Below are 26261 nucleotides of genomic sequence, written 5' to 3'. Positions count from 1 at the left end.
CTCCATACAGATGGGTCCTTTCGGAGCTCCTTGCAAGCCTTTTAATTTCAACCGTGCTGAACGATGTGATGTTGTCGGCAGGCTTGGCTACTCTCCTGCTCGCCCCTGACTCCAGGCCATTTGTGGAGAAGGTAAAAAAGCACAGGTCCCAATGACAACACCAGCCTGGAGTCGCTGGCAGAGCGGCTGGCCTCAGCCTGGGGTGCCCAGGTGCTCCCAGACTACGCCTTCCATCATCCCCAGCCCACCCAGTCACGGATGATGGGGGTTGTAGTCAAATGACTTCTGAGAGCCTGAGGTTGGGGGAGTCGTTTAAGCGTGTCCGACTCTTTGTGACACACAGTTTGGTCAAACTCATGCTGGTAGCTTCAAGAACACCGTCCCACCATCTCGTCCTCTCTCCTTGTGCCCTCCATCTTTCGCAACATCAGGGTCTTTCCCAGGGAGTCTTCTCTTCTCATGAGGTGGCCAAAGTCTTGGAGCCTCAGCTTCACGATCTGTCCTTCCAGTGTGGATAATATGAGCTAATTGCATCTATGCTACTTTAAGATACGTATCAGTGTTTCCCAAATGTGGGTCTCTCATCAATGCCAGCCAGCTAGACCAATGCTCCACAATTTGTGGGTCAGTCTGTTCGGGATTGCCGAAGAATTGAATTCTGGTGCTGGAGGAGACTCTTGAGAGTCCCATGGACTGCAAGAAGAGCAAACCTATCCATTCTGAAGGAAATCAGCCCTGAGTGCTCATTGGAAGGACAGATCCTGAAGCTGAGGCTCCAAGACTTTGGCCACCTCATGAGAAGAGAAGACTCCCTGGAAAAGACCCTGATGTTGGGAAAGATGGAGGGCACAAGGAGAAGGGGACGACAGAGGACGAGATGGTTGGAGAGTGTTTGACCAAGCTGTGGAAGACAGGAGTGCCTGGTGTTCTCTGGTCCATGGGGCCACGAAGAGTCGGACACGACTAAACGACAGCAACAACAACCCCCTGCTTTCTCCTGCATTGACTCCGCTGCCTACACCCTTCCCCAAACCACAATAACTACCCCCTCCCTCGCTAATATATTCAGCCCGTTTCCGAGAGTAAATACAACATCATCAAGCCGTTAACAGGTCTCCGAACAGAAGCAATTAGAGGCAATCATCGTTTCTCGGCTCAGCCTAAAATAGGAGACACCGGAGGGGAACGCAATCTCTCCGTCGTCTAGGCACGTCAGGAGCGAGGCTGTCGGAGGAGAACCCTGCTTCGCCCCAATTACCAGAGACTTCCAGAGGCGGCTGGGTGAGTCGGAATGAGGATGCCAGCAAGAGCTCTCTGCCTCCTTGAAAGGAATACATTGCGATATCCAGTCAGGCGCGTCTTGCCATCTCTGGAACAGCGACACAGGGCACTAGGGTGCCCAAGGACATCGCAGTAGGATCACCTGCTGTGTGCTGACAGCACAGAGGGATGCAAATTTGGGCAGTTTTGCAGGCATGACTCAAGACTGGCAACCAAGAGGGCAACCAAAATGGTCAAAGGCCTGGAAACGATGCCTTATGAGGAACGGCTAAGGGAGCTGGGCATGTTTAGCCTGGAGAAGAGGAGGTTAAGGGGTGATATGATAGCCATGTTCAAATATAGAAAAGGATGTCACATAGAGGAGGGAGAAAGGTTGTTTTCTGCTGCTCCAGAGAAGCGGACACGGAGCAATGGATCCAAACTACAAGAAAGAAGATTCCACCTAAACATTAGGAAGAACTTCCTGACAGTAAGAGCTGTTCGACAGTGGAATTTGCTGCCAAGGAGTGTGGTGGAGTCTCCTACTTTGGAGGTCTTTAAGCAGAGGCTTGACAACCATATGTCAGGAGTGCTCTGATGGTGTTTCCTGCTTGGCAGGGGGTTGGACTCGATGGCCCTTGTGGTCTCTTCCAACTCTAGGATTCTATGATTCTAAGACAGAGGAAAACCTGCTCTACCCACATCCAATTGAAACCGAATGTTTCAAGATGCTCTTTGGGAGTCCTGTCTCCTTGCAAGATCATGTGAAGCTTAGAACGCGACAAGTTAGGATGCTGAGCTGGTCGTTATATATCTATTTTATTAGTTCACTGCTTGTATATCCCACCCTTTTCCTCCAACAAGCTGAAGGCGGTGTATATGGTCCTCCTCACATAATCCCCACAACAACCCTTAGGCTGAGGTGCAGTGCGACCGGCCAAGGAGCTTCATGGCCAAGTGGAAAGTTCTGGCTGCTTCATCTCACAGAGGATATTGTAGAGTTGGAAAAGGTTCAGAAACAGCAACCAAACTGATCAAAGGGAGGGAGCAGCTCCCCTAGGCAGAAAGCGTGAGACGTTTTAGTTTATGGAAAAACAACAACAACAACAATTTATTTATTTATACCCTGCCCATTTGGCTGGGTTTCCCCAGCCACTCTGGGTGGCTTCCAACAAAAGATTAAAAATCTTAAAGATTAAAAAAAACCAAAAGCCTCAGCTTTTTGTAGCTGGAGTCAGTCCAGGCCCACCCTCCCAAGCTGGGTGGAAAAAAATCTACAGGGCAGGGAGCAGGACATCTAGGACTTTTCTTCTATAAATTTCCTTCTGTTAAGAGCCAACCCTGTTTAGGGAAGTTTTTAATATTTAATGTTGTATTGTTTTTAACACTTGATTAGCAGCCGCTCAGAGTGGCTGGGGAAACTCAGCCAGATGGGCGGGGTATAAATAATAAATTATTATTATTATTATTATTATTATTATTATTATTATTATTAAACATTAAAACATCAGTCATTAAAAACTCTCCTAAACAGGGTTGCCTTCAGATGTATTCTAAACATAAGATAGCTGCTTATTTCTTTGACATCTGCTGGGAGGGTGTTCCACAGGGCGGGTGCCACTACCGAGGAGGCCCTCTGCCTGATGAGCAAGCAGCGACGTGACAGATGTTTTAAAAATTATGTGTGGCATGGAAAAAGGCATGTGTATCTGAAGAAGTGTGCATGCACACGAAAGCTCATACCAAGAACTAACTTAGTTGGTCTTTAAGGTGCTACAGGAAGGAATTTTTTTATTTTGACTATGGCAGACCAACACGGCTACCCATCTGTAAATGGAAAAAGGCAGACAGAGAAAAGCTGTTCTCCCTCTCTCCTAAGACTAGAACTCGTAGACATCCAGTGAAGCTGAATGTCCGGAAAGAGAAGAGGAAGAATTTCTTTGCTCAACATTCAGTCGGACTGTGGAACTCCCTCTGGCTGGAGGCGGTAACAGCCACCAACCTGGATGGCTTTAAAAGAGGATTGGACAAATTCATGGAGGTTGTCGATGGCCACTAAGCCATGATGTCTATGTTCTGCCTCCAAGATGGAGACAGCAATCCTTCTGGAAACCCCAGGAGGGAGGAGTTGATCTTGGCCTCAAATCCTTCTTGCTGGTTTCCGATAATGGGCATCTGGTGGACCATTGTGAGAACAGGACGTTGGACTAGATGGGCCACTGGTCTGATCCTGCATGGTCTCCTTAAGTGTTTATAATAATAATAATTTATTATTTATACCCCGCCCATCTGGCTGGGCTTCCCCAGCCACTCTGGGCGGCTTCCAACAAAATATTAAAATACAGAAATGCATCAAACACTAAAAGCCTCCCTAAACAGGGCTGCCTTCAGATGTCTTCTAAAAGTTTGGTAGTTGTTGTTCTCTTTGACATCTGATGGGAGGGTGTTTCACAGGGTGGGTGCCACTACCGAGGAGGCCCTCTGCCTGGTTCCCTGTAGCTTTGCTTCTCACAACAAGGGAACCGCCAGAAGGCCCTTGGAGCTGGACCTCAGTGTACGGGCAGAACGATGGGGTGGAGACGCTCCTTCAGGTTTATGGAAGCTCTTCTCTTTATCCCCTAGCCTGGGCGTCACACTTTGTCTCAAGTGTAGAGGTCAAGCTTGGAGGATCATACCTGTTCAGACTTGCACAGCGCTGTCCTAAAAACGGTTTACTTTGATTCTGGTCACCTCATGGGCAAAGATGAATTACTTGGTAATGACATCCCTTTCTTTTGATTAACTGCCACCTTCAAGCAGGCCAGCTGTTATTAGAAACGTTTGGCTGTGACAATTACAAATTGGATATTCTTCCCTCGCTGGGTAGAAACGGGCCGGTGATAAATGCAGGGTTTAATATTGTGCAATGTTATCGGCCGGCCACTGGCGCCTTGGCTAAAGTAGGACAACGAATTGCTTTTCTGGCTAATGAAAGTTGTTATCTGTTAAAAGGTGGGTGGGATATGAGAAGATATGAGAACGCCACAGGTGCATTTGGGACATTACACAAGAAGATAATAATAGCCTGGTGGATCGGGCCAAAGGCCTGTCAAGTCCACCATCCTGTTCTCACTGTTGCCAGGCAGATGCCCCAAAGGGAATCCCGCATGCAGGTGCTGGTTTTGACCTTTAACGCCCTATATGGCCTAGGACCAACGTACCGACAGGACCGCCTCTCCTGGTATGTCCCACGGAGGACCTTAGGTTCTACAAATGACAACGTTTTGGAGGTTCCAAGTTGCAAGGTGGTTAGATTGGTCTCAACTAGGGCCAGGGCCTTTTTAGCACTGGCCCCGACTTGGTGGAACGCTCTGTCCCAAGAGACCGGGGCCCTGCGGGACTTGACATCTGTCCGCAGGGCCTGCAAGACAGAGCTTTTCCGCCTGGCCTTTGGTTTGGACTCAGTCTGGCCCTTATGTTTCCCTCCCCTTATGGTTTTGATCTATGGGCTACTTTTAAAATGAGGCTGCATTTAAAATTGCATTTTAACCTGTATTTTAAATTGGTTTCCCCCCCCCTCCTATTATGTTTTTATTGTAATTTTACTGGTGTTAGCCGCTCTGAGCCTGGCTCTGGCCAGAGAAAGCGGGGTATACCCGTATTTTTTGCACCATAACACTCACTTTTTTCCTCCTAGAAAGTAAGGGGAAATGTCTGTGCGTGTTATGGAGCGAATGCTTGCGGGTGGCGGGGGGGGGGGTCTGCTGCAGTCGTGAGCAGAGGATCCATGGTTCCCCTTCCTTCCCTCCTCCGTGGTTACAAAGCATGGATCCACATGGATCCTCAGGATTTTTGGGCTACTCCAAACTCACTGCCAGATCACATGTCTGTGGCCACAGCATGAACCACAAAAATCATATATCCACTATTTCATTTAGAATATTTTTTTTCTTGTTTTCTTCCTCTAAAAACTATGTGCGTGTTATGGTCTGGTGCGTGTTATAGAGCGAAAAATACGGTAAATAAAATTTATCATTATTATTATTATTATTAAACACAAGATCAACTCTCTTAAAAAAACAAATGTACTGAAACCTCAAACACTCAGTTTGATTGGATGGCCATAAGTTCCACAGTTATGAAAAGAAGGGGCGGCGGCTTTTCTCTGTCCTGTTTCCCCAATGAAGAATTTTATAAACTCCTGTCAAGTTGCCTCTCGCTCACGCTTTCTCTAAACTAAAAAGTCCCAAACACTGCAACCGTTCCTCATATGGCAGTCGCTGCATCCCTGTGATACAACAGGACTGGGGATGGTCCCCTCTATATTCCAGAGCAGACTTGGCCATCAGGTGCCCGCCAGATATTCTGGATTGCAACTCCCATCACCCTTTGCTTTGTATGCACACGTTTAGTAAAAGGTAAAGGGATGCGGGTGGCGCTGTGGGTTAAACCACAAAGCCTGGGACTTGCCGATCAGAAGGTTGGCGGTTCAAATGCCCGCGATGGGTGAGCTCCCGTTGCTAGGTCCCTGCTCCTGCCAACCTAGCAGTTCGAAAGCACGTCAAAGTGCAAGTAGATAAATAGGTACCACTCTTGTGGGAAGGTAAATGGCGTTTCTGTGCACTGCTCTGGTTCGCCAGAAGCGGCTTAGTCATGCTGGCCACATGACCGGGAAGCTGTACGCCGGCTCCCTCGGCCAGGAAAGTGAGGTGAGCGCCGCAACCCCAGAGTCAGTCACGACTGGACCTAATGGTCAGGGGTCCCTTTACCTTTACTAAAGGACCCCTAGACAGTTAAGTTCAGTCCAAGGCAACTATGGTGTTGCGGCGCTCATCTCGCTTAAGGCCAAGGGAGCTGGTGTTTGTCCACAGGCAGCTTTCTGGGTCATGTGGCCAGTAGTACTAAACTACTTCTGGAGCAACAGGACACCATGGCAGAAACCAGAGCGCACGGAAACGCCGTTTACCTTCCTGCTGCCGCGGTCCCTATTTATCTACTTGCACTGGTGTGCTTTTGAACTGCTAGGTTGGCAGAAGCTGAGACAGAGCAATGGGAGCTCACTCCGTTGCGGGGATTTGAACCGCCGACCTTCCGATCAGCAAGCCCAAGAGTCTCAGTAGTTTAGACCACATCCCTGCCCCAGAGTGGTAAGCACCAAGCTACCCCCTCTGCCTCCCCAGAGCCCCTCCTTTTAATGACGCTGTGTGTATGTGTAAGTGTGAGCTCATCCCCCACGTCTTAACTGTAATACCTTTTCTTGGGTCTATATAATCGAAAAGGTGAATTACGGCAACACTGCCACTTTTTATCACGTCTCTCTAGTTTGGCTCTCCAGTGGGGAAGCACTTGCCCAAGAAGCAAGAGGTCACGATCTACGGTGATTCACCAAGTGGCAACAGAGTCTAGGAGCAGCACATTACTGAATCATCAAACAGCATCTGCAATTACCATGTGATTAGCCTGGCCTGTGAGCGCACCCTGAATCACATGAAATAGCTCCGCGTTCCTAATGAGAATTAGAAGTGGATGACAGCACAGCAGGCTGGGCTGAGCCAAGCAGGCAAATGAGGATTGTCAAGAGCACGGAAGGAAGTGAGGGCTTGGTGGGGGCAGGGGGGGGCACACACAGAAGGATATCCTGCTGGGCCAGGCCAAAACCGACTCTTCTCGTCCAGCATCCTACTCTCACAACGGCCAACCAGATGCCCCAAAGGCAGGACCCAAATCTGTGGTTTCCAGCAACTGGGATTCAGCAACTGATGGGAGGGCGTTCCAGAGGGTGGGTGCCACTACCGAGAAGGCCCTCTGCCTGGTGCCACTACCGAGAAGGCCCTCTGCCTGGTTCTCTGTAACCTCACTTCTCGCAGGGAGGGAACTGCCAGAAGGCCCTCGGAGCTGGACCTCAGTGTCTGGGCTGACCGAGGGAGGTGGAGATGCTCCTTCAGGTCTACTGGACCGAGGCCATTTAGGGCTTTCAAGGTCAGCACCAACACTTTGAATTGTGCTTTGAAACGTACTGGCAGCCAATGAAGATCTTTCAAGACCAGTGTTATATGGTCTCGGCAGCCGCTCCCAGTCACCAGTCTAGCTGCCGCGTTCAGGATTAGTTGTAGTTTCCGAGTAACCTTTTCCAACTCTAAAATACCCTTTTTGAAGTCTGGTGACTGGAACTGTGCAGAGTATTCAAAACATGGCCATGCCATAGATTTGTATAAGGGCACTACGATTTGGGGGCAGGAGCGACTCTAGTGATTCTGACATCCAAGCCTTCAGAAAGTTTCTGTTTCACAGTAAGTGGCACCAGTGATTTAAAAAAAGGAAAAATCGAGGCCAGTACTCACCATGAAGCTGTTACAGTGAGGGCCACACTTTTAACACTGGGGGCAGGAGGTGCCAGTACTGCGTACCCTTGAGCGCCCCCCCCCCGAAAGCACCATCTGACTGCAAGCAACTTTACCTCTGCACACGATACACTCGCGTCCACGGGGGCACGAGAGCCAGTATCCTCGCCACCAAATCCACGAGGGTGCTCGGAGGGTAGCTCTTGTACCTCCCCGTCTTCCAGAGCTCGTACAAGCCGGTGCCACGGATCACGAGGGTTGGGTAGAGCTTCATGCCATCGGGGCGAAAGGCGGGATTCTCAAAAAACTCCTGGGGGGGTGGAAACGAGAGACACGAGATCAGATTGCAAAAAGCGCACGATGGTGCTTGAGTTCAGCAGCTCTTGTTTGCACGCAGGGATATAACTGAGGCTTGTTACGGAAAAATCTAGGTGCGAGGCTGCTTAGCCAGCCAGCTCATCGGGCAGAGCCCGTGGGTCCCTGCGGAATAAAGGAAGGAGTCCAGCCACCAACTGGAGCAAAGAGCTGTAGACCAAGGTTTATTGCGCAACAGGTTCAAAGAGGAATTTTGAACTCTGAGGATGGGGTGACAAGGACTTTTCAAACTTTCCTATCATATCCCAGCATACAGTTCATTACGCACCATCACTACATGATTGCTACATCAGAAAAGGGGAGGGATATACATGATTAACATAGGAGGAATGTGTTGGGGCAACAGGTGGATACAGGATATGTATTGGGAAGTACATTCTAAGCACCTACTACAAAGGGACAATAGAACTTTGGTTTGCATAGTCTGCCACCTGGGCAAGTCTGGAGGAGTGCCTTTGCCCAGCGATTGACACCTATGAGCACCTTCCTGTGAGTACATGACCTTCCGCTTGAGGGATTATGGGGGGGACTGAGTGGTTTCCAAGTCCTTGGCCAATGAAGCAAATTGGCGGTGGAATGAAGAAAACTGGCAAAGGAGTTGATTTTATATGGTTTTTAAAGCTAGCTAACTTCCCTGGGACTTGCCGATCACAAGGTCGCCAGTTCGAATCCCCGTGACGGGGTGAGCTCCTGCTGCTCGGCCCCTGCTCCTGCCAACTTAGCAGTTCAACAGCACACCAGTGCAAGTAGATAAATAGGATTCGCTCCGGCGGGAAGGTAAATGGCGTTTCCGTGCGCTGCTCTGTTTCGCCAGAAGCGGCTTAGTCATGCTGGCCACATGACCCGGAAGCTGTACGCCGGCTCCCTCGGCCAATAAAGCGAGATGAGCGCCGCAACCCCAGAGTCGGCCACGACTGGACCTAATGGTGAGGGGTCCCTTTATCTATACCTTTACCTTCCCTAAGCTGTCAAGTCAAAAGGATACATTTATGCATAGTATTTGTAACATTTAACAACTTTAAAGATGTGCCCCCCCATAATTTCCGTAACAGGCTGAAAGTGGCCCTCCAGAGAAGACAAAAGAACCTAAGAAGAGGCTGCTGCTGGATCAGGCCAGTTGCCCACCTAGTCCAGCATCCTGTTCTCACAGTGGCTGACTGGATGCCTCAAAGGAAAAAACCCTCAAGCAGGATTCGAACCCAACTCTCTCCCTTCCTGTGGTTTCCAGCAACGGGTGCTCAGAAGGGCTGCTGCCTCTGACTGTAGAGGCAGAGCAGAGACGTCCTGGCTAGCAGCCACCAATAGCCCTCTGCAAATTTGCCTAATCCTCTTTTAGAGCCACCACTGTGTCCTGTGGGAGGGAGTTCCACAGCCTAAACAGGCGCTGCATGAAGAAGTGCTTTCTGTTTTCCTTTTATCCACCTTCCCCAACCCTGTGTCCCTTGCAGATGTCTTGGGCTGCAGCTCACCTCAGCCCCAGCCAGCCCAGGATCGGGGTGGCAAAGACTGCTCTAGGTCAAGCCTTACAGGAGCACTTGGAGAGGGGTGGCAATTGCCTTTGTTTGCCGAGACGGCAGGCCCCGAACAACAGAGCGCGACTTTCCGCCGCAGAACAAAAACCAAAGCCATCAAGGGCCGCCTGCTGCTCAAAACATCGCAGCTCTGGCGGAGTCTGAAGTGGGGCAGGGTGCACGCCTCGCTTTATTCCGGCGGGCAACCGCTGCTCTACGAATTGCAAAACAACAAAATGTCAATTAAAAACCCAGCAGCGCACGTTGTCAGTGCGGCAGTCAGACACGCCAGCCACGACACGCATTTTATAGGAACAATAATTGATTTCGCCAGCAGAAGTCTGCCTCAGAAAAGGGAGAAGGGGAGACATGCCTTGCTGTTATTAACACTAATGGCGCTGACAGGTTCCCATTCATTCACGCCCTTGTAAACCTGCGGGCTGGCATAAATAATCGGGAGGTGATTGGTATAAATTAGTCATTTCGGTGCCAGGAAACTGCTGCTTTTTCATCAAGGTAGAAGGGGCAGTTACTCAGCTGTGTAACAGCTGCCTCTCCTCCCCTGCAAATCAGTGGCCTGGCAAACAGGTAGATTATCTTGTCTTAGCGGGAGAAACATCCTCGGAATTGCTTATCTCTGCCAGAGGTACTGGAGAAAGGAGAGGCACCCTATACCTATACCTGAAGGAGCGTCTCCACCCCCATTGTTCTGCCCGGACAATGAGGTCCAGCGCCGAGGGCCTTCTGGAGGTTCCCTCATTGTGAGAAGCAAAGCTACAGGGAACCTGGCAGAGGGCCTTCTCGGTGGTGGCGCCCGCCCTGTGGAACGCCCTCCTATCAGATGTCAAAACTACCTGACATTCAGAAGACATCTTAAGGCAGCCCTGTTCAGGGAAGTTTTTAATGTGTGACATCTTAGTGTATTTTTGGTCTTTGTGGAAGCTGCCCAGAGTAGCTGGGGAAACCCAGCCAGATGGGCGGGGAACATATAATAACTTATTATTATTATTATTATTATTATTATTATTATTATTATTATTATTATTATTATTATTATGGCAAGCAAGTTGACAATGAATTCAGGAAAAAGTGACATCATCCAGAATACAGTGGTACCTCGGGTTACATACGCTTCAGGTTACAGACTCCGCTAACCCAGAAATAGTGCTTCAGGTTAAGAACTTTGCTTCAGGATGAGAACAGAAATCGTGCTCCGGCAGCGCAGCGGCAGCAGGAGGCCCCATTAGCTAAAGTGGTGCTTCAGGTTAAGAACAGTTTCAGGTTAAGTACAGACCTCCGGAACGAATTAAGTACTTAACCCGAGGTACCACTGTAGTGTTTTATGGTACAGCTCCTGCTGTCCACCCACATCACTGTGGGAGATGAGACAGGCTGGAGCAAGAGGCAGGACCTTTTTAGTGGTGGTGCCTACATTGTGAAAGAGATCTGCAGGGCTACATTTTGTTGTCATTTGGGCTGCTGAATGCTGCCAGAAGCAACAAGGAGCCCAGCAACGGACGCAACTCTTACCTATGCCAAGCACGCTGCATCTGATGCACAACGAAAGTCAGACATTTGTACCAACAGATGCACACCCCCCCCCCTAGTTCAAGGACAAGCACTCAAAGAAGGTCATGGGCATGATCCCAAAGGCCAGAGAGAGGGGTCCCAGGGGCTGCCTTCTCGTTGCACAGGTTACCCACAACAGAGGGGAGATCAATTTTGTGTTCCTAATCCAGGAGAAAAGCAATGGCAAACCTAGACAGCATCTTAAAAAGCAGAGACATCACCTTCAGTATTCTACCTGTTTGGATGCTGTTTTAATTTTTGTTGTAGCATTTTGTAAACTGCTTTGAGGTTTGTTGGGGGGTTTTTTTGTGTTTTTTTACAATCAAGCGGTGTCTCAGTCTCTACAGCCACAGCAGGCGTTGTAACCTTCCAATGGTTTGACTTCACCCACAAAGGCACAGCCCTCCTTTGTCCCCCGAGACAGATGGATGCCAGCAAGAATATAGGCATTTGTTCCCCATAAATTTCAATCCTTGGTGCGGTCTACATTGAAAGAATACATGACTGAATTTGGATTGGATGATGTTTGGCGCATTTCACATTGTAGAAAAGGTGGTGCTCTCTCTCTCTATATATATATAATCAGTTCATCACAACTGTTTGAGAATAGAATATGAACAGAATATTTTCTGGCCCCTTCTCCATTATTACAGCATGTTACAACACGTCAAATTGGTACCATTGCTATTTCAGATCATGCACTATCTTGCTAGGCAGTTATCTGATAAGGCGAAAACCTCTGGCATGTGGTGTTTAAATATCTCACTCTTCGATGATGTGAATTTTAGAACACAGGTGGGTGCTGACCTTCAGGGATTATTCTTATTGCTAATGTGAGCTGATGTTGCTTTTCTTTTCCCTTTTGGTTATATTTGCAAAGAATACACACACACACACACACCAAGGAGAGCATTTTGCAATAGCAGCAAACAGAAGGGACATTCTGTGCCAGCAGTTTTAGCATGCAAAAAATGAAACTGGGGGTCTAGACATGGGGGGGTCTGGACAACTGGGGGGGGTCCTGAAACTGGGGGTCTAGACATGTATGGAAATCGGATGCTTAAAGTGGTGACCGGGGGGAATTTTAAGAGACGTCCAGAATTTCCTGCATGTATGGCAACCCAGGGCCTTTTTTTTTTGTTTTCTGTTTTTGTGTGTTCGTCACTGAGACTTTCTGTCCTGCATTGGCCACCGCCGGCTTCCTTTTCAGCCCAGTCTTCTGCCTCCTGGTACTGGCACCTCCCGTCATATTGCAGCCCACAGGCATGGGTGAGGCAAAGCTCTCGGTGGAGGGGGTCTGCGCTGGGCATGGACCACCTCCCTTCCTTGGGTTCATAGAATCATAGAGTTGGAAGAGACCACAAGGGCCATCGAGTCCAACCCCCTGCCAAGCAGGAAACACCATCAGAGCACTCCTGACATATGGTTGTCAAGCCTCTGCTTAAAGACCTCCAAAGGAGGAGACTCCACCACACTCCTTGGCAGCAAATTCCACTCTCGAACAGCTCTTACTGTCAGGAAGTTCTTCCTCATGTTTAGGTGGAATCTTCTTTCTTGTAGTTTGGATCCATTGCTCCGTATCTGCTTCTCTGGAGCAGGAGAAAACAACCTTTCTCCCTCCTCTATGTGACATCCTTTTATATATTTGAACATGGCTATCATATCACACCTTAAACTCCTCTTCTCCAGGCTAAACATGCCCAGCTCCCTTAGCCGTTCCTCATAAGGCATCGTTTCCAGGCCTTTGACCATTTTGGTTGCCCTCCTCTGGACACGTTCCAGTTTGTCAGTGTCCTTCTTGAACTGTGGTGCCCAGAACTGGACACAGTACTCCAGGTGGCACTATTACTTCCCTTGATCTAGATGCTATACTCCTATTGATGCAGCCCAGAATGGCATTGGCTTTTTTAGCTGCCGCGTTCCCTCCCCCTTGGGCTCCCAGGGTGGGCGGCGAAGGGGTTGTCTCCCCTCCTTGAGGGCCTCTTCGTTCCTTCTCTCCTGGAGGTCTCCGGGTCTCCCCCTCACCTTCGTACCCCTGCGGGCCTCTGGTGTAACTGCTATGGCAGGGCCTTTGAGCTCTATCCCTTAAACGTGAGGCGGGGATCCGCTGAGGCTGGGGCTGTATTCTGAACATCATCATCATCATTTTATTTCTATGCCGCCTTTCCACAGTTAAAACAATGCTCAAGGAGGCTTGTTGTTGTTGTTTAGTCATTTAGTCTTGTCCGACTCTTCGTGACCCCCTGGACCAGAGCACGCCAGGCCCTCCTGTCTTCCACTGCAACCTGCAGTTTGGTCAAACTCATGCTGGTAGCTTCAAGAACACTGTCCCACCATCTCGTCCTCCGTCGTCCCCTTCTCCTTGTGCCCTCCATCTTTTCCAACATCAGGGTCTTTTCCAGGGAGTATTCTCTTCTCATGAGGTGGCCAAAGTCTTGGAGCCTCAGCTTCAGGATCTGTCCTTCCAGGGCTGAGTCTAGGATGCAGCTAGAAAAGGAATATCAGCTCTTGTGGCAAGGTCAGGGCAATATGATTTGCAACCACCGTTGCCTCTCTCCAGAGTCGCAAGAACTGCTCATGCATGAGGATGCTCTGGGTGAGTGATGGCCTGTGAGAGCACGAGGCTTCAGGCTTGGGATCAACATTATATTGGAATTTGGCCATTTGCAGTTGGGTTCAGAGGTGAGAGGGCCACCATTAAACGAACACCGCTGACTTTTCCTCTTGCAGTTATTTAACATGTTTGAAATGTCAGGGATGCAACAGAAACAATTAATCCATAGGCAGAATGGAGGCGAGGGCTGCAAAGGTTCATTGCTCAGACCTCTAAGTTGCCCTGTGAACTATGGATTCATGATTCATAAGCAGTCCTTGCTGGCAGGGTGAGGGTTGGGGAATTTTGTTGATTTTGAGTTGCAAAGAAAGAAAGAAAGAAAGAAAGAAAGAAAGAAAGAAGCTGAAGTTTGTCAATTATTCATAGAATGGCCAGGAAGTTTTGGTGTTTGGGGGTGGGAATAAGCCTGCAACACACAGTCCATAGCTCATGCACACACATTGTGCTTGGGGCTGTACAGTGTGAGGAACACACGACCACCAAGATCTAGGAAAACAGTTTAAAAATATTTAGTGCCTGCTGCCAAGATGCTTATTTATCAAAAGGAGAAGGTGTGTGTGTGTGTGTGTGTGTGTGTGAGAGAGAGAGAGAGAGAGAGAGAGAGAGAGAGAGACAGAGAGAGAGAGAGAGAGAGAGAGAGAGAGAGAGAGATCAGCCATTAAGTTGTCCATAGTTCAGCTGACTGCAATTTGTCTGCAATTGAAAGCGATTATTTCAGGCACTTAGGGAGTGTTGAACAGAGCTCTAGAAAGCATTTTCAGAGGCCTGATCACCTCAACACCTTCTGGCCTGACCTTGATAATGTGCCTGTGGGGAAGTCACAGGACGGATTTGGCACACAGTCGCTGCTGCCTGCCAAAAAAGGCAGGTTTTCGAGGGATGGGAGATTTAGCAGTGCCAGTTTAAAAACGACTCAGGATCAAGTTGTCTTGTTCATGCAAGGATGGAGAGAAGGCAGCTTCCTTCCTTCCCTTTTATTTCAAGTTTTTAAATCCACGTCTACAGATCTACAGCACAGGGGTGGGTGACATTTCTCAGCCCGAGGGCCTGATTCCCTTTTGCGCAGCTTTCTGGGGGCCACACGACAGTATTGGGCAGGGCCAGAGGCAGAAGCAGGCAGGGCAACAAATGAAAACCTTACCTTTGTGCAGGAGGCTAGTTTCTACGCACACTCCCTCTCTCCTCCATCCTAGGCAAACCTCAGCAGACACACCCCACAGCCAGGGCAAGAACGTGGTGCCAAGCAGGACCAGTGAGGGGGTGTGGCCTGTGGAGGATCCTGGGGGCCAGCGAGGACTACATCTGGCCCCCGGCTTGAGGTTCCCCACCCCTGCTTCAGCAGAAGCGCCAGAGGCCTGAGGGGTTCGTTGGCCAGTTTGCGCCAGTACGAGACGTTCAGGCACATCCTGCTCTACTGGCCAGATGCCCTTCTAGTCCCACAACCCTCCTTGTTGTTGTTGTTGTTTAGTCGTTTAGTCGTGTCCGACTCTTCATGACCCCCTGGACCAGAGCAGGCGAGGCACTCCTGTCTTCCACTGCCTCCCGCAGTTTGGTCAAACTCATGTTCGCAGCTTCGAGAACACTGTCCCACCATCTCATCCTCTGTCGTCCCCTTCTCCTTGTGCCCTCCATCTTTCCCAACATCAGGGTCTTTTCCAGGGAGTCTTCTCTTCTCATGAGGTGGCCAAAGGATTGGGTCCTCGGCTTCAGGATCTGTCCTTCCAGTGAGCACTCAGGGCTGATATCCTTCAGAATGGAGAGGTTTGATCTTCTTGCAGTCCATGGGACTCTCAAGAGTCTCCTCCAGCACCATAATTCAAAAGCATCCGTTCTTCGGCGATCAGCCTTCTTTATGATCCAGCTCTCACTTCTGTACATCACTACTGGGAAAACCACTGGGAACAACCCTCCTAACCCATTACAAAGAGAAACAGCCCTCTCCACACCGCCTCTGCTTCAGAACTCCTCTTTTCTCCAGCCACCCATTTCCCGAAGCTCTCCTTTCCCTGACACTTGTCTCCCGTGATCTCCTATGCCCTGTTCCTTCTCTGCAGCCTGCCCAGCAGCTCGCCTGCACAGATTTATGATGGGGATGGAGATACAGCCTGAAACTGCAGTCCTGGCCTGAGAACATGAGGAGAGCCTGACGGATCAGGGCCATGGCCCATTTGGTCCAACATCCTCTTCTCAGATGCAAGCAGGAGTTGAGCACAAGAGCATCGCTCCCCTCCTAAGGTTTCCAACAATTGGTACCTCCAATTGTGGAGGCAAAGCACAGCCTTTGCGACTAGTAGTCATCGCTAGACCTCTCCTCCTCCATGAATTTGTCTAATCCTCTTTTAAACCATCCACGTTGGTGACCATCCCTGCCTCCTGGGGAAGTGAGTTCAGAGTGGGGTATAAATAAATTATTATTATTATTATTATTATTATTATTATTATTATTATTATTATTATACCTATTGTTCAGCCCAGACACTGAGGTCCAGTTCCGAGGACCTTCTGGCAGTTCCCTCACTGCGAGAAACGAAATTACAGAGAACCAGGCAGATGGCCTTCTTGGTGGTGGCGCCCGCCCCGTGGAACGCCCTCCCATCAGATGTCAAGGAAACAAACAATTACAGTGGTACCTCGGGTTAAGAACTTAATTCGTTCTAGAGGTCCATTCTTAACCTGAAACTGTTCTTAACCTGAAGCACCACTTTAGCTAATGGGGCCTCCTGCTGCCGCACAATTTCTGTTCTCATCCTGAAGCAAAGTTCTTAACCCGAGGTACAATTTCTGGGTTAGCGGAGTCTGTATCTTGAAGTGTCTGTTATCCGAGGTACCACTGTATCTGACTTTTAGGAGACACCTAGAGGCAGCCCTGTTTAGGGAAGTTTTTAATGTTTAATGCTGTATTGTGTTTTTAATATTTGGTTGGAAGCCACCCAAAGTAGCTGGGGAATACCAGCCAGATGGGTGGGGTAATAATAATAATAATAATTATTATTATTTAACCGTGTGCTGTGTGAAGGATTTTCTTTTATTCATCTTCAATCCTCCAACATTCATCTTTGTTGTACATCCATCAGTTCTGGTGGTCCACCCCCTTACTTAGAAGAAGAAGAAGAAGAGTTTGGACTTGATATCCCGCTTTATCACTCCCCTTCAGGAGTCTCAAAGCGGCTCACATTCTCCTTTCCCTTCCTCCCACACAACAAACACTCTGTGAGGTGAGTGGGGCTGAGAGACTTCAGAGAAGTGTGACTGGCCCAAGGTCACCCAGCAGCTGCATGTGGAGGAGCGGGGAAGCGAACCCGGTTCCCTAGATTACGAGTCCACCGCTCTTAACCACTACACCACACTGGCCTAAAGGTTTAAGTTGGCCTTTGCTGACATGGCGTCTTTCAGGTGCTGCTGGACTCCCACTGAGTCGCAGCCAGCATGGCCAATGGTTAGGGAGCGGCAGTCCAAGACAAGTGGAGGGGGCCTCGGGTTGGCAATGGCTGGCCGAGGCAATTCGCTTTGACGGGCCAGCAGGGGAGTTTATAAAACGATCAGATTAATAGCTGGCATAAATCAAGTGCTCGGCAGGATTAATGAGGTTTTTAACAGAGCCTGCACCTCAAGACCGCATCAGGCAATAAAAAGGCGCACTTGCGAGTTGTCGTCACAGATGAAAAATGAGGCGACCCAGGGGGTAGACGGAGGGAGGGAGGGAGGGGGCGAGGATGATCCATGAATCACACTTGTTGTTCGGAACTGTCAGGGAACTGACATCGGAGGAAAGGGAAGTGGTAGGGCTCCCAGAGACTGGGAGAGAGTCAACAGCCAAAGCAGGGACCAGCAGGGGGAGCGCGGGGTCTCTGGAGGAGGATCTCAGTAATGCTGAGAGAGACGCAGCAGCCCAGGCAGGAAGCAGCAGGGGAGAGAAAGGGGTGAGAGACACTTCGAGCGAAAATAGCGAGGAGGTGTCAGAAGCAACTGCAGGGAGACCTATGCTTCGCCGGAAGCTGTCACGTCGTGAGTCCAGGAGACGCGTTTCCGTTAAGGAACTTCTTTGCTGGAAGCGCTTCCGCAGACAGCCACTGTCGGACTCTACAAGTGACTAGAGCAGACATGTCTGAGGAGCTCTGTCACACACAGAGGTTTGTGGGGTCGCACAAACTCTGAAGGGGCACTATTTTAAGCACAAGCAGCTAATCATCCCCTGATAGCAGTCCGACAGTCTCTGTACGCTGCCTGTGCAGGAGAAGGCATCATGAGCGACCCAGCAGGAGCCGGAGCCGCAGGGGGTGGAGCTGGTCCAAGCTTGGAAGACAGATGCCGAGCATTGGAGGTCCAACTTGCGCTGCAGACGGCGAGGCTCGAGGAGAGGAGGGCTCAAGATGCAGACAAGAAGGGGAGAACCACTCAGTTCCCCAGAAAGGTACCAGGATTAGTGCAGAAGTTTGGGGGGGACCCCAAGGATTACCATGCCTTTAGGACTGAAATGCAATATGCCCTGAATGTGCAGTTTGATGAGTTCCCTGATGAGGAATCCCGAGTTGCTTTCGTAATTGGGCATCTTGAGAAGGGGGCGCGAGATTGGGTTCGACCCCTGATGGCAACGCACAACGATATCCTGAAGGACACTATGAAATTCTTTCGTGCAATGGATATCATGTTCTCCAGCGATATTGAGGAGGGGGTAGTGCGCAGACAGCTGATGGCTTGCAAGCAGGGAAGCAGATCTGTCCGTGAGTACTGGACTGAATTTACCATGCTGATTCACAGATTGGGGTGGGATTTATCGGCAGCACCCATTCAGATGCTATTTGAAGAAGGTCTTTCTTCAGCTGTGAAAGACGAGCTGGCCAGGAGCCCCAGGGCGGTGTCTATGGATCAGCTGACCAAATCTGCGCTGACCATTGGAGCGCGCCAGGAGGCAAGAGCCTTGGAGAGGCGGGAAGGGAGAGGGGAACGTTGGAAGGAGTTACGCATTCCAGACATTCCTGAGCCAGCTTTCCCGCCGGCAGAGCCGATGGAAATCGGAACAGCCCGCGCGCGCGCAGTTTCAAAGCCCAGTGAGGGGGCGAAGAAGGAGGGAAAGGGACCCCGGAAATGCTATCTCTGCCAACAGCCAGGCCACTTTGCCAGAGTCTGCCCCCAGAGGAAGGAATGGCAAGGGATGGTGGGAACTGTTGAGGGGGAAGAGCAGGGAGAAACGGAGCAGGTAAAAGCCAACGCCTGGTTGCCAGCAGGGCACTGCAGCCAGGCCAAAGAGCAGTGAAAGTGCCCCTTCCCCAAGTGCCAGTGCCAGAAGCTCCTCGACCTGCTCTAGTGATTGAAGTGTCTCTAGAGCTGCAAAATGGACACCCCCTAAAAATAAAGGCGCTGTTGGACTCAGGCAGCTCCTGCAATTTCATGAGCAAGGAGTTTGCTGCTGAACACCAGATACAGACTATCCCCTTAAGCAACCCCCTGCAGGTGACCACGATCGATGGCAGAGAACTGTTGGGAGGAGGCGTCAGCTTGCAGACCATCCCAATGATAATGAGGGTGGCAAGGCACACAGAACTGATAGCGTTTAATGTGGCCACCTTGGGAGGCGCTCCCATTATTTTGGGAATGAGCTGGCTAGCCCTACATGATCCGCTGGTGGGCTGGCATCAAAGAGTGGTTTCCTTCGGTTCCGCACATTGCTTAGAACACTGCAGGGGGGAAAAGGGGTCAGCAGGGGCCCAAGCCACCCTAGCAGGGACGGAAGTGATGGAGAAGGGGAAGGTGCCATCACAGTATGCTGATCTCAGCGACGTGTTCAGCGAGAAGGAAGCTGACCAACTACCCCCGCATAGGCCCTTTGATTGCCAGATCAATTTACTCCCTGGAGCACAGCTTCCTGTAGGCAGGTTGTATGCCATGTCAGACAGGGAGATGCAGGAGTTGCGAGCGTTCATTGACAAGAACCTGAAGAGAGGCTTCATCAGAGAGTCCAAGGCAGCGGGGGGTAGCCCAGTGTTTTTTGTGGATAAAAAAAACACGGACAAGCCGAGGCTGGTATGTGACTTTCGGGCCCTAAATGCAGTGACAGAGCCGGTGGCTTTTCCTATGCCCAGGATTGATGATATTTTGACCAGGGTGCGAAAAGGAAAGATTTTTACAAAGCTGGACCTAAGGGGGGCGTACAACCTGATACGTATAAGGAAAGGGGATGAATGGAAGACCACCATGTTCACCCCTTTGGGGGCATTTGAATATCTCGTTATGCCTTTTGGATTACAAGCAGGCTCCGCGTGTTTTCAAGCCTTTATGAACCATGTACTGGGGCCTTTGCTCTACAAGAATTGCGTGGCCTTCTTAGATGACGTGTTGGTGTATTCGGAGAATGAGGAGCAACATGTGAGAGACGTCAGAGAAGTGTTGAGCAGGCTGCAAGCCAACAGACTGTGGGTGAAACTGGAGAAGTGTCAGTTTCATACCAAGGAGGTGGAATTCCTGGGGTACCGCTTGTCAGACAAGGGGTTGGCCATGGACCCCGGCAAGGTTCAAGCGGTGCTGGAATGGAAAACACCCAAGACTAAGAAGGATGTGCAGAGGTTCCTAGGGTTTGGAAACTTTTATCGTAAGTTCATCCGAAACTTCGCTCACCTGACGGCGCCCATCACGGACTGTCTCAGCAGCAAAAAGAAGTTTGTTTGGACGGGGGAGGCGGAGCGAGCGTTTGAGGAACTGAAAAAGGCCTTCGCCTCTGACGAACAACTTCTACATGTGGATTTACAAAAAAAGCTGAGGGTCGAAACAGACGCTTCTGACAGAGCCATAGGGGCGGTGCTTCTTCTGCAGCCGGGGAAGGAGGGGTCCGAGTGGCGACCGTGTGCCTTCTTTTCGCGAAAGCTGAACAAATCTGAGAGAAACTACACGGTGTACGACCGGGAACTTCTTGCGATTTATGAGGCCTTCCGGAGATGGAGGCACCTACTAATTGGTGCACAACAGAAGGTGCAAGTGCGCACGGACCATAAGAATCTAGAGTATTGGAGAACTGCGCGAGTGCTCAACCAACGGCAGTTGAGATGGGCCCAGGAGTTCTCCAAATTTAACTTTGAGATTTGTTACGTACCAGGCCCGGAGAACGTTAGGGCGGACGCTCTCTCACGCAAACCTGAATATTTGGAGGGAGAGGGTGCACCCGAAGAGACCCATGTCATTCCCGAGGACCGCTGGGTGTGTGGGGCGGCATTGGTGGGGCTAAGGGAACTGATAGAGGGAACGGTGCAGGATGAATATGCCCAGGACAAACTCAGGAGTCTCAGGAGGGAGGGAGACAAACCCGGGGGTTTTGAGGAGAGAAACGGGGCGTTGTACTACAAGGGAGCGTTATACGTACCTGAAGGAGAATTGAGGGAAAAGGTACTCAAGCAACTGCACGATAGCCCCACAGCAGGGCATTTTGGGCAACACAAAACCATGTGGCTGGTTACCAGGGAATTCTGGTGGCCCAAGGTCAGGGAAGATGTGAGGGAGTATGTGAGAGGGTGTGACCGATGTCAACGAGCCAAGGGGGAGAGGCGGGCACCGGCAGGTTTATTAGAACCACTACCCACGCCGGAAAGACCATGGGAGGCAGTGGCAATAGATTTTATGACTGATCTGCCCAGGTCCAAAGGGAAGACAGCCATTATGGTTGTGGTAGACCTGTTAACCAAGATGGCCCACTTTATAGCCTGCTCACATGCGGTCACAGCAGAAGAAACCGCTAAATTGTTTGTGGAAAATGTGTTTAGATTGCATGGTGCCCCCTTGAGGGTGGTTTCGGACCGAGGGAAACAATTTACTTCCAGGTTCTGGAGGAAGCTCATGAGCTTATTGCATGTAGAGGTGAATTTTTCCACTGCCCGCCATCCAGAAACCAACGGGCAGGCGGAAAGAGCTAATGGTGTCCTCCAGCAATATTTGAGGTGTTATGTGAATGACAGAGAGAATGATTGGGTGGAGAAGCTGGCGTTGGCAGAATTTGCCTATAACAATGCGGAGAACGTGTCCACGGGAATGAGCCCTTTTTTGGCCAATCACGGGTGTCATCCCCGAGCCTTCCCAGGGGGGGAGGGGGAGAACTGGAGCGTTCCAGCCGCAGAACAGTTCGTTGAAGAAATGGAAGCGATCCATCGCCAGCTCCAACTTAATTTAAACAGGGCGAAGGAGGAATATAAGAGGCAGGCAGACAAAACCAGAAGGGAAGGAGAAAGCATTAGGGTGGGGGACCAGGTATGGTTGTCCACCCAAGGGTTACCATTTAAAGGAGGTTGTAAGAAGTTAAGACCCAAAAGGCTGGGCCCATTTGAAGTCATGCAACAGGTCAACCCAGTGGCTTTCAGACTCCGGTTACCGAACCACATGAAGTTGCACCCAGTGTTCCACAGATCATTGCTGTCACCGTATATAGGGGACAGAGAGGGGAGGGTCAATAGGGGACCAGCTATGGAGGAAAAAGAACACAGCTACCATGTAGCGGAGATTCTCGATTCCAGGTGGAGGGGAGAGCAAGTAGAGTATTTGGTAATGTGGGAAGGGGAGCCGGAGTCGGAAAACACCTGGGTCAGGGCAGAGGATGTAGATGACGAGGTTTTGATTGAAACTTTTCATCAGAGATTCCCTCGGAAACCCCAGCCAGTGGCGAGGTTCCGGAGGGAATACTTCGCCACCACCGACGAAGAAGAAGAGTTGGAGGGGTTCGCTGATTCCGAGGTGGAGGAGGATTCAGCGAGTCGGAACGAAGACCGATGGAGGGAAATGTTCGAGACGTCGGAAGATGAAGAGGATTCTTTTAGGGGTTTCAGCTCCTCACCGCCAAGAGGAGAGAGTAGGGGCGGGGGAGAGGGGGGCCCTGGAGGGGAGGTGGATGTCAGGGAACTGACATCGGAGGAAAGGGAAGTGGTAGGGCTCCCAGAGACTGGGAGAGAGTCAACAGCCAAAGCAGGGACCAGCAGGGGGAGCGCGGGGTCTCTGGAGGAGGATCTCAGTAATGCTGAGAGAGACGCAGCAGCCCAGGCAGGAAGCAGCAGGGGAGAGAAAGGGGTGAGAGACACTTCGAGCGAAAATAGCGGGGAGGTGTCAGAAGCAACTGCAGGGAGACCTATGCTTCGCCGGAAGCTGTCACGTCGTGAGTCCAGGAGACGCGTTTCCGTTAAGGAACTTCTTTGCTGGAAGCGCTTCCGCAGACAGCCACTGTCGGACTCTACAAGTGACTAGAGCAGACATGTCTGAGGAGCTCTGTCACACACAGAGGTTTGTGGGGTCGCACAAACTCTGAAGGGGCACTATTTTAAGCACAAGCAGCTAATCATCCCCTGATAGGAACAGAACTGAGAGGAGAGACGAACGCAGGAAAAGATGTGCTTGGGAATCCCCCTCTTTTTGCTGCATTCCAGTGTCAGGCGCCTCCTGAAGCCCTTTTCATGCAGACAGGCCTATGCAGCTGTTTACTCTTCTTCCATCATTTTAACGACCGTTCTGCTTTGTTTTTATGAGATCTTCATTGTTAGATAGATTAGACAGATTATAATTCTTCTAATAATAGAATTGGCTGTATTATTATTACACTGCCTGGGTATTTTATGTGAGTTGGTGGCATATATATTGTTGTTGTTATTTAGTCGTTTCCACCTCTTCGTGACCCCCTGGACCAGAGCACGCCAGGCACTCCTGTCTTCCACTGCCTCCCGCAGTTTGGTCAAACTCATGTGACTAGCTTCGAGAACACTGTCCCACCATCTCGTCCTCTGTCGTCCCCTTCTCCTTGTGCCCTCCATCTTTCCCAACATCAGGGTCTTTTCCAGGGAGTCTTCTCTTCTCATGAGGTGGCCAAAGTCTTGGAGCCTCAGCTTCAGGATCTATCCTTCCAGTGAGCACTCACGGCTAATTTCCTTCAGAATGGAGAGGTTTGATCTTCTTGCAGTCCATGGGACTCTCAAGAGTCTCCTCCAGCACCAGAATTCAAAAGCATCAATTCTTCGGCGATCAGCCTTCTTTATGGTCCAGCTCTCACTTCCATACATCACTACTTGGCAAACCATAGCTTTAACGGCATATATATACTTCGATTAAGTTTAAAAAATGAATTCTGGGGCATGGGGAAGACTGGCTTCCAGCAACTGGCATTCCGAAGCGTTGCTGCCTTCAACTGTGGAACGGTTTATCTTAACGCCTAAGGGGTCCAAGCACATCGGGCTGGAAGAATAAGCCGCCTCCAGCACAGTGGAAAACTCCAACTTCTAGAAAAAAACACACACAACTTCTAATACTGTCAGGAAAGCAGTATTTCCCCTCTGCTCAGGGCAACTGTTGACGTTGCTGCATTCTCGATCTCGCATCCTTCAAGCGGTGCATAAAGAACCAAAACCCCCCGGACATGGCTATTGATCTGCTTGGCAATTCCAGGGAGAGAGATTACCAAGGCGCTCCATCTTCAGATTCTCATTATCGCAGAGATAGATGATGAACTAAATGAAGCCTCACACAAGACAGGAAGCATTCAGGCAGCCGGTGCTATTATTGGAAGATTTATAATCCGTCTAATCTATTTAACAATGAAGATCTCGGAAGCGATGGGACCTCTCCGCCGATTCTCAGCGAGGACCGTTAACTGAAAGACCACCAGTCCCTGTCGTAGCATATATAGCATCACTCAGATCAGGGATGGAGACCCGGAGATGCAACAGGTGATGTTCGACTGTAACTCCTATCATCCCTGGGCACTGCCCATGAAGGCTGTGGATGATAGGAGCTGGGAGTTCAACAGCAGCTGGGCAGCCACAGATGTTCCACCTTCCCAGCTTAGATTACCTGGGGAAATATTACTTGCAGTCGTGCACCCTACGGAGCATTGCACCTGGCATTCTGGACTGCCCTTCCCTCTGCCATATGGGAAGCATAATAATAATAATAAAAAATTTTTATTTATATCCCGCCCTCCCCAGCCGAAGCCGGGCTCAGAGCGGCTAACAACAGTAAAATCCTGCAACATTCTAAAATCATTTCATTATAAAATCAGTTCAAATCAAATTAATGGCAACCATTGGGCTAGATGGGGGTCAGGAGGGGGTCAGTCTGACCCTTATGTCTTCCCTCCCCTTATGGTTTTGATCTATGGGCTACTTTTAAAATGAGGCTGCATTTTAAATTGCATTTTAACCTGTATTTTAAATTGGTGTTTCTGCCCCCTCCCTTATTATGTGTTTACTGTAATTTTACTGGTGTTAGCTGCCCTGAGCCTGCCTCTGGCCGGGGAGGGCGGGGTATAAATAAAATTTATTATTACAAGTTAGCCAGGTTCCTGATAGAAAAGGGAATCAGGGGGTTCATGGGGAAGGGACCTTGGATACCTTTTCAGCCCTTCAACCTTGACTCTGAACTGTGTCTTCCCCCAACCCCAAGAAAGGACCACAGTAAGAGACCAACGCCACAGCAGCCAAAACGAGTTCAAACCATCCGAGACCAGGGAGAAGAGTCAGTGAAAGAAGACTGGAAGAAATTTAAAGACTATTTACAGAAATATTGTAAAATTAACGAATGTTAGAAGGATGTTGGATAGAAACTAAGTGGTTTCCAGCCGTAATGCTTTAGGAGACATGAAAAAAAAAGAGATTAACAAATGGGTAAAAGTTTAATGGTAAGGATTTGCTGAACTAACAAACTGAATTGGAATACAAGGAGGGGAAGTGTGAGGAGGTCTGAGGAAATAAGTGTACGGAAGTTATGTTATTGAAAATTAATGTGTGTTTTTAATTGTTTTTTATTTGGTATGTTTATTTTTCATTTTTTGCTATATCTTAAAAACTTTCAATAAATATCTTTTAAAAAAAAACGAGTTCAAACCGAAGCAACCTGTGCCCTTGAGCCGCTCTTACCACAAACTGGTCGATGTCTCTCTCGAGTCCCATGTTGGGAAGGTCAGGCATCATGTGTGCCACCACTTTGAACCCGGCGTCTTTGGCTAGGTGGAATGATTCGCACACAGCCTTCACCGTATGGCCCCTGGGGGAGGGGAGGAAGAGAGGAGGAAATGAGGGCTAGAGATGTGGACGCACACACAGAAGCAAGCATCTCATAAGAACATAAAAAGAGCCCGCAGGATCAGGCCAATGGCCCGTCTAGTCCACCATCCTCTTCTCACAGTGGTCATCCATTTTTATTTCATTTTTTTTCTTCCATAGTGGTAATTTTTCTTCAATGACAATGCTTTTTTTTTGGGCCAAAAAAAATGTTACCGTATTTTTTGCCCTATAGGATGCACTTTTCCCCCTCCAAAAATGAAGGGGAAATGTGTGTGCGTCCTAAGGGGCGAATGCAGGCTTTCGCTGAAGCCTGGAGAGCGAGAGGGGTCGGTGCGCACCGACCCCTCTCGCTCTCCAGGCTTTAGGAAGCTATCCGCAAGCCTTGCAAACCCGGCAGGAGGTCCCGCAGGCTCGCAAGGCTTGCGGGCAGCAGCCTGCAGCCCCACAAGCTGGGGACAGCGGGGAGGTGCAGCGCCACCACCCCACTATTCCCTGACCTGATCTGGAGGCTGGCGGGGGGGGGGGGAGGGGAGAGAAGCAAGCTTGCTTCTCCCCATGGCCAGCCCCACAAGCTCGGAGGATAGGGGGGTGGCGG

At 49.9% G+C, this 26261-nt stretch overlaps 1 protein-coding gene across 1 annotated transcript in view; it reads right to left on the bottom strand.

Annotated features, from left to right (window-relative positions):
* The window catches only part of ELP3 (elongator acetyltransferase complex subunit 3), a 112684-nt gene that overhangs the window by 39832 nt on the left and 46591 nt on the right, over positions 1-26261 (bottom strand). Inside the window, exons 9-10 of the mRNA XM_082217649.1 lie at positions 25520-25646; positions 7697-7890 (exon numbers count right to left, since the gene is read on the bottom strand). Coding sequence (XP_082073775.1) covers positions 7697-7890; positions 25520-25646 — 321 coding nt within the window. The remainder of the gene's footprint in view (positions 1-7696; positions 7891-25519; positions 25647-26261) is intronic.

This window comes from Podarcis vaucheri (genome assembly GCF_965113315.1).
Source record: "Podarcis vaucheri genome assembly, chromosome: 3".
Classification (NCBI taxonomy): Eukaryota; Metazoa; Chordata; class Lepidosauria; order Squamata; family Lacertidae; genus Podarcis; species Podarcis vaucheri.
This window is presented reverse-complemented; position numbering and strand designations above follow the sequence as displayed.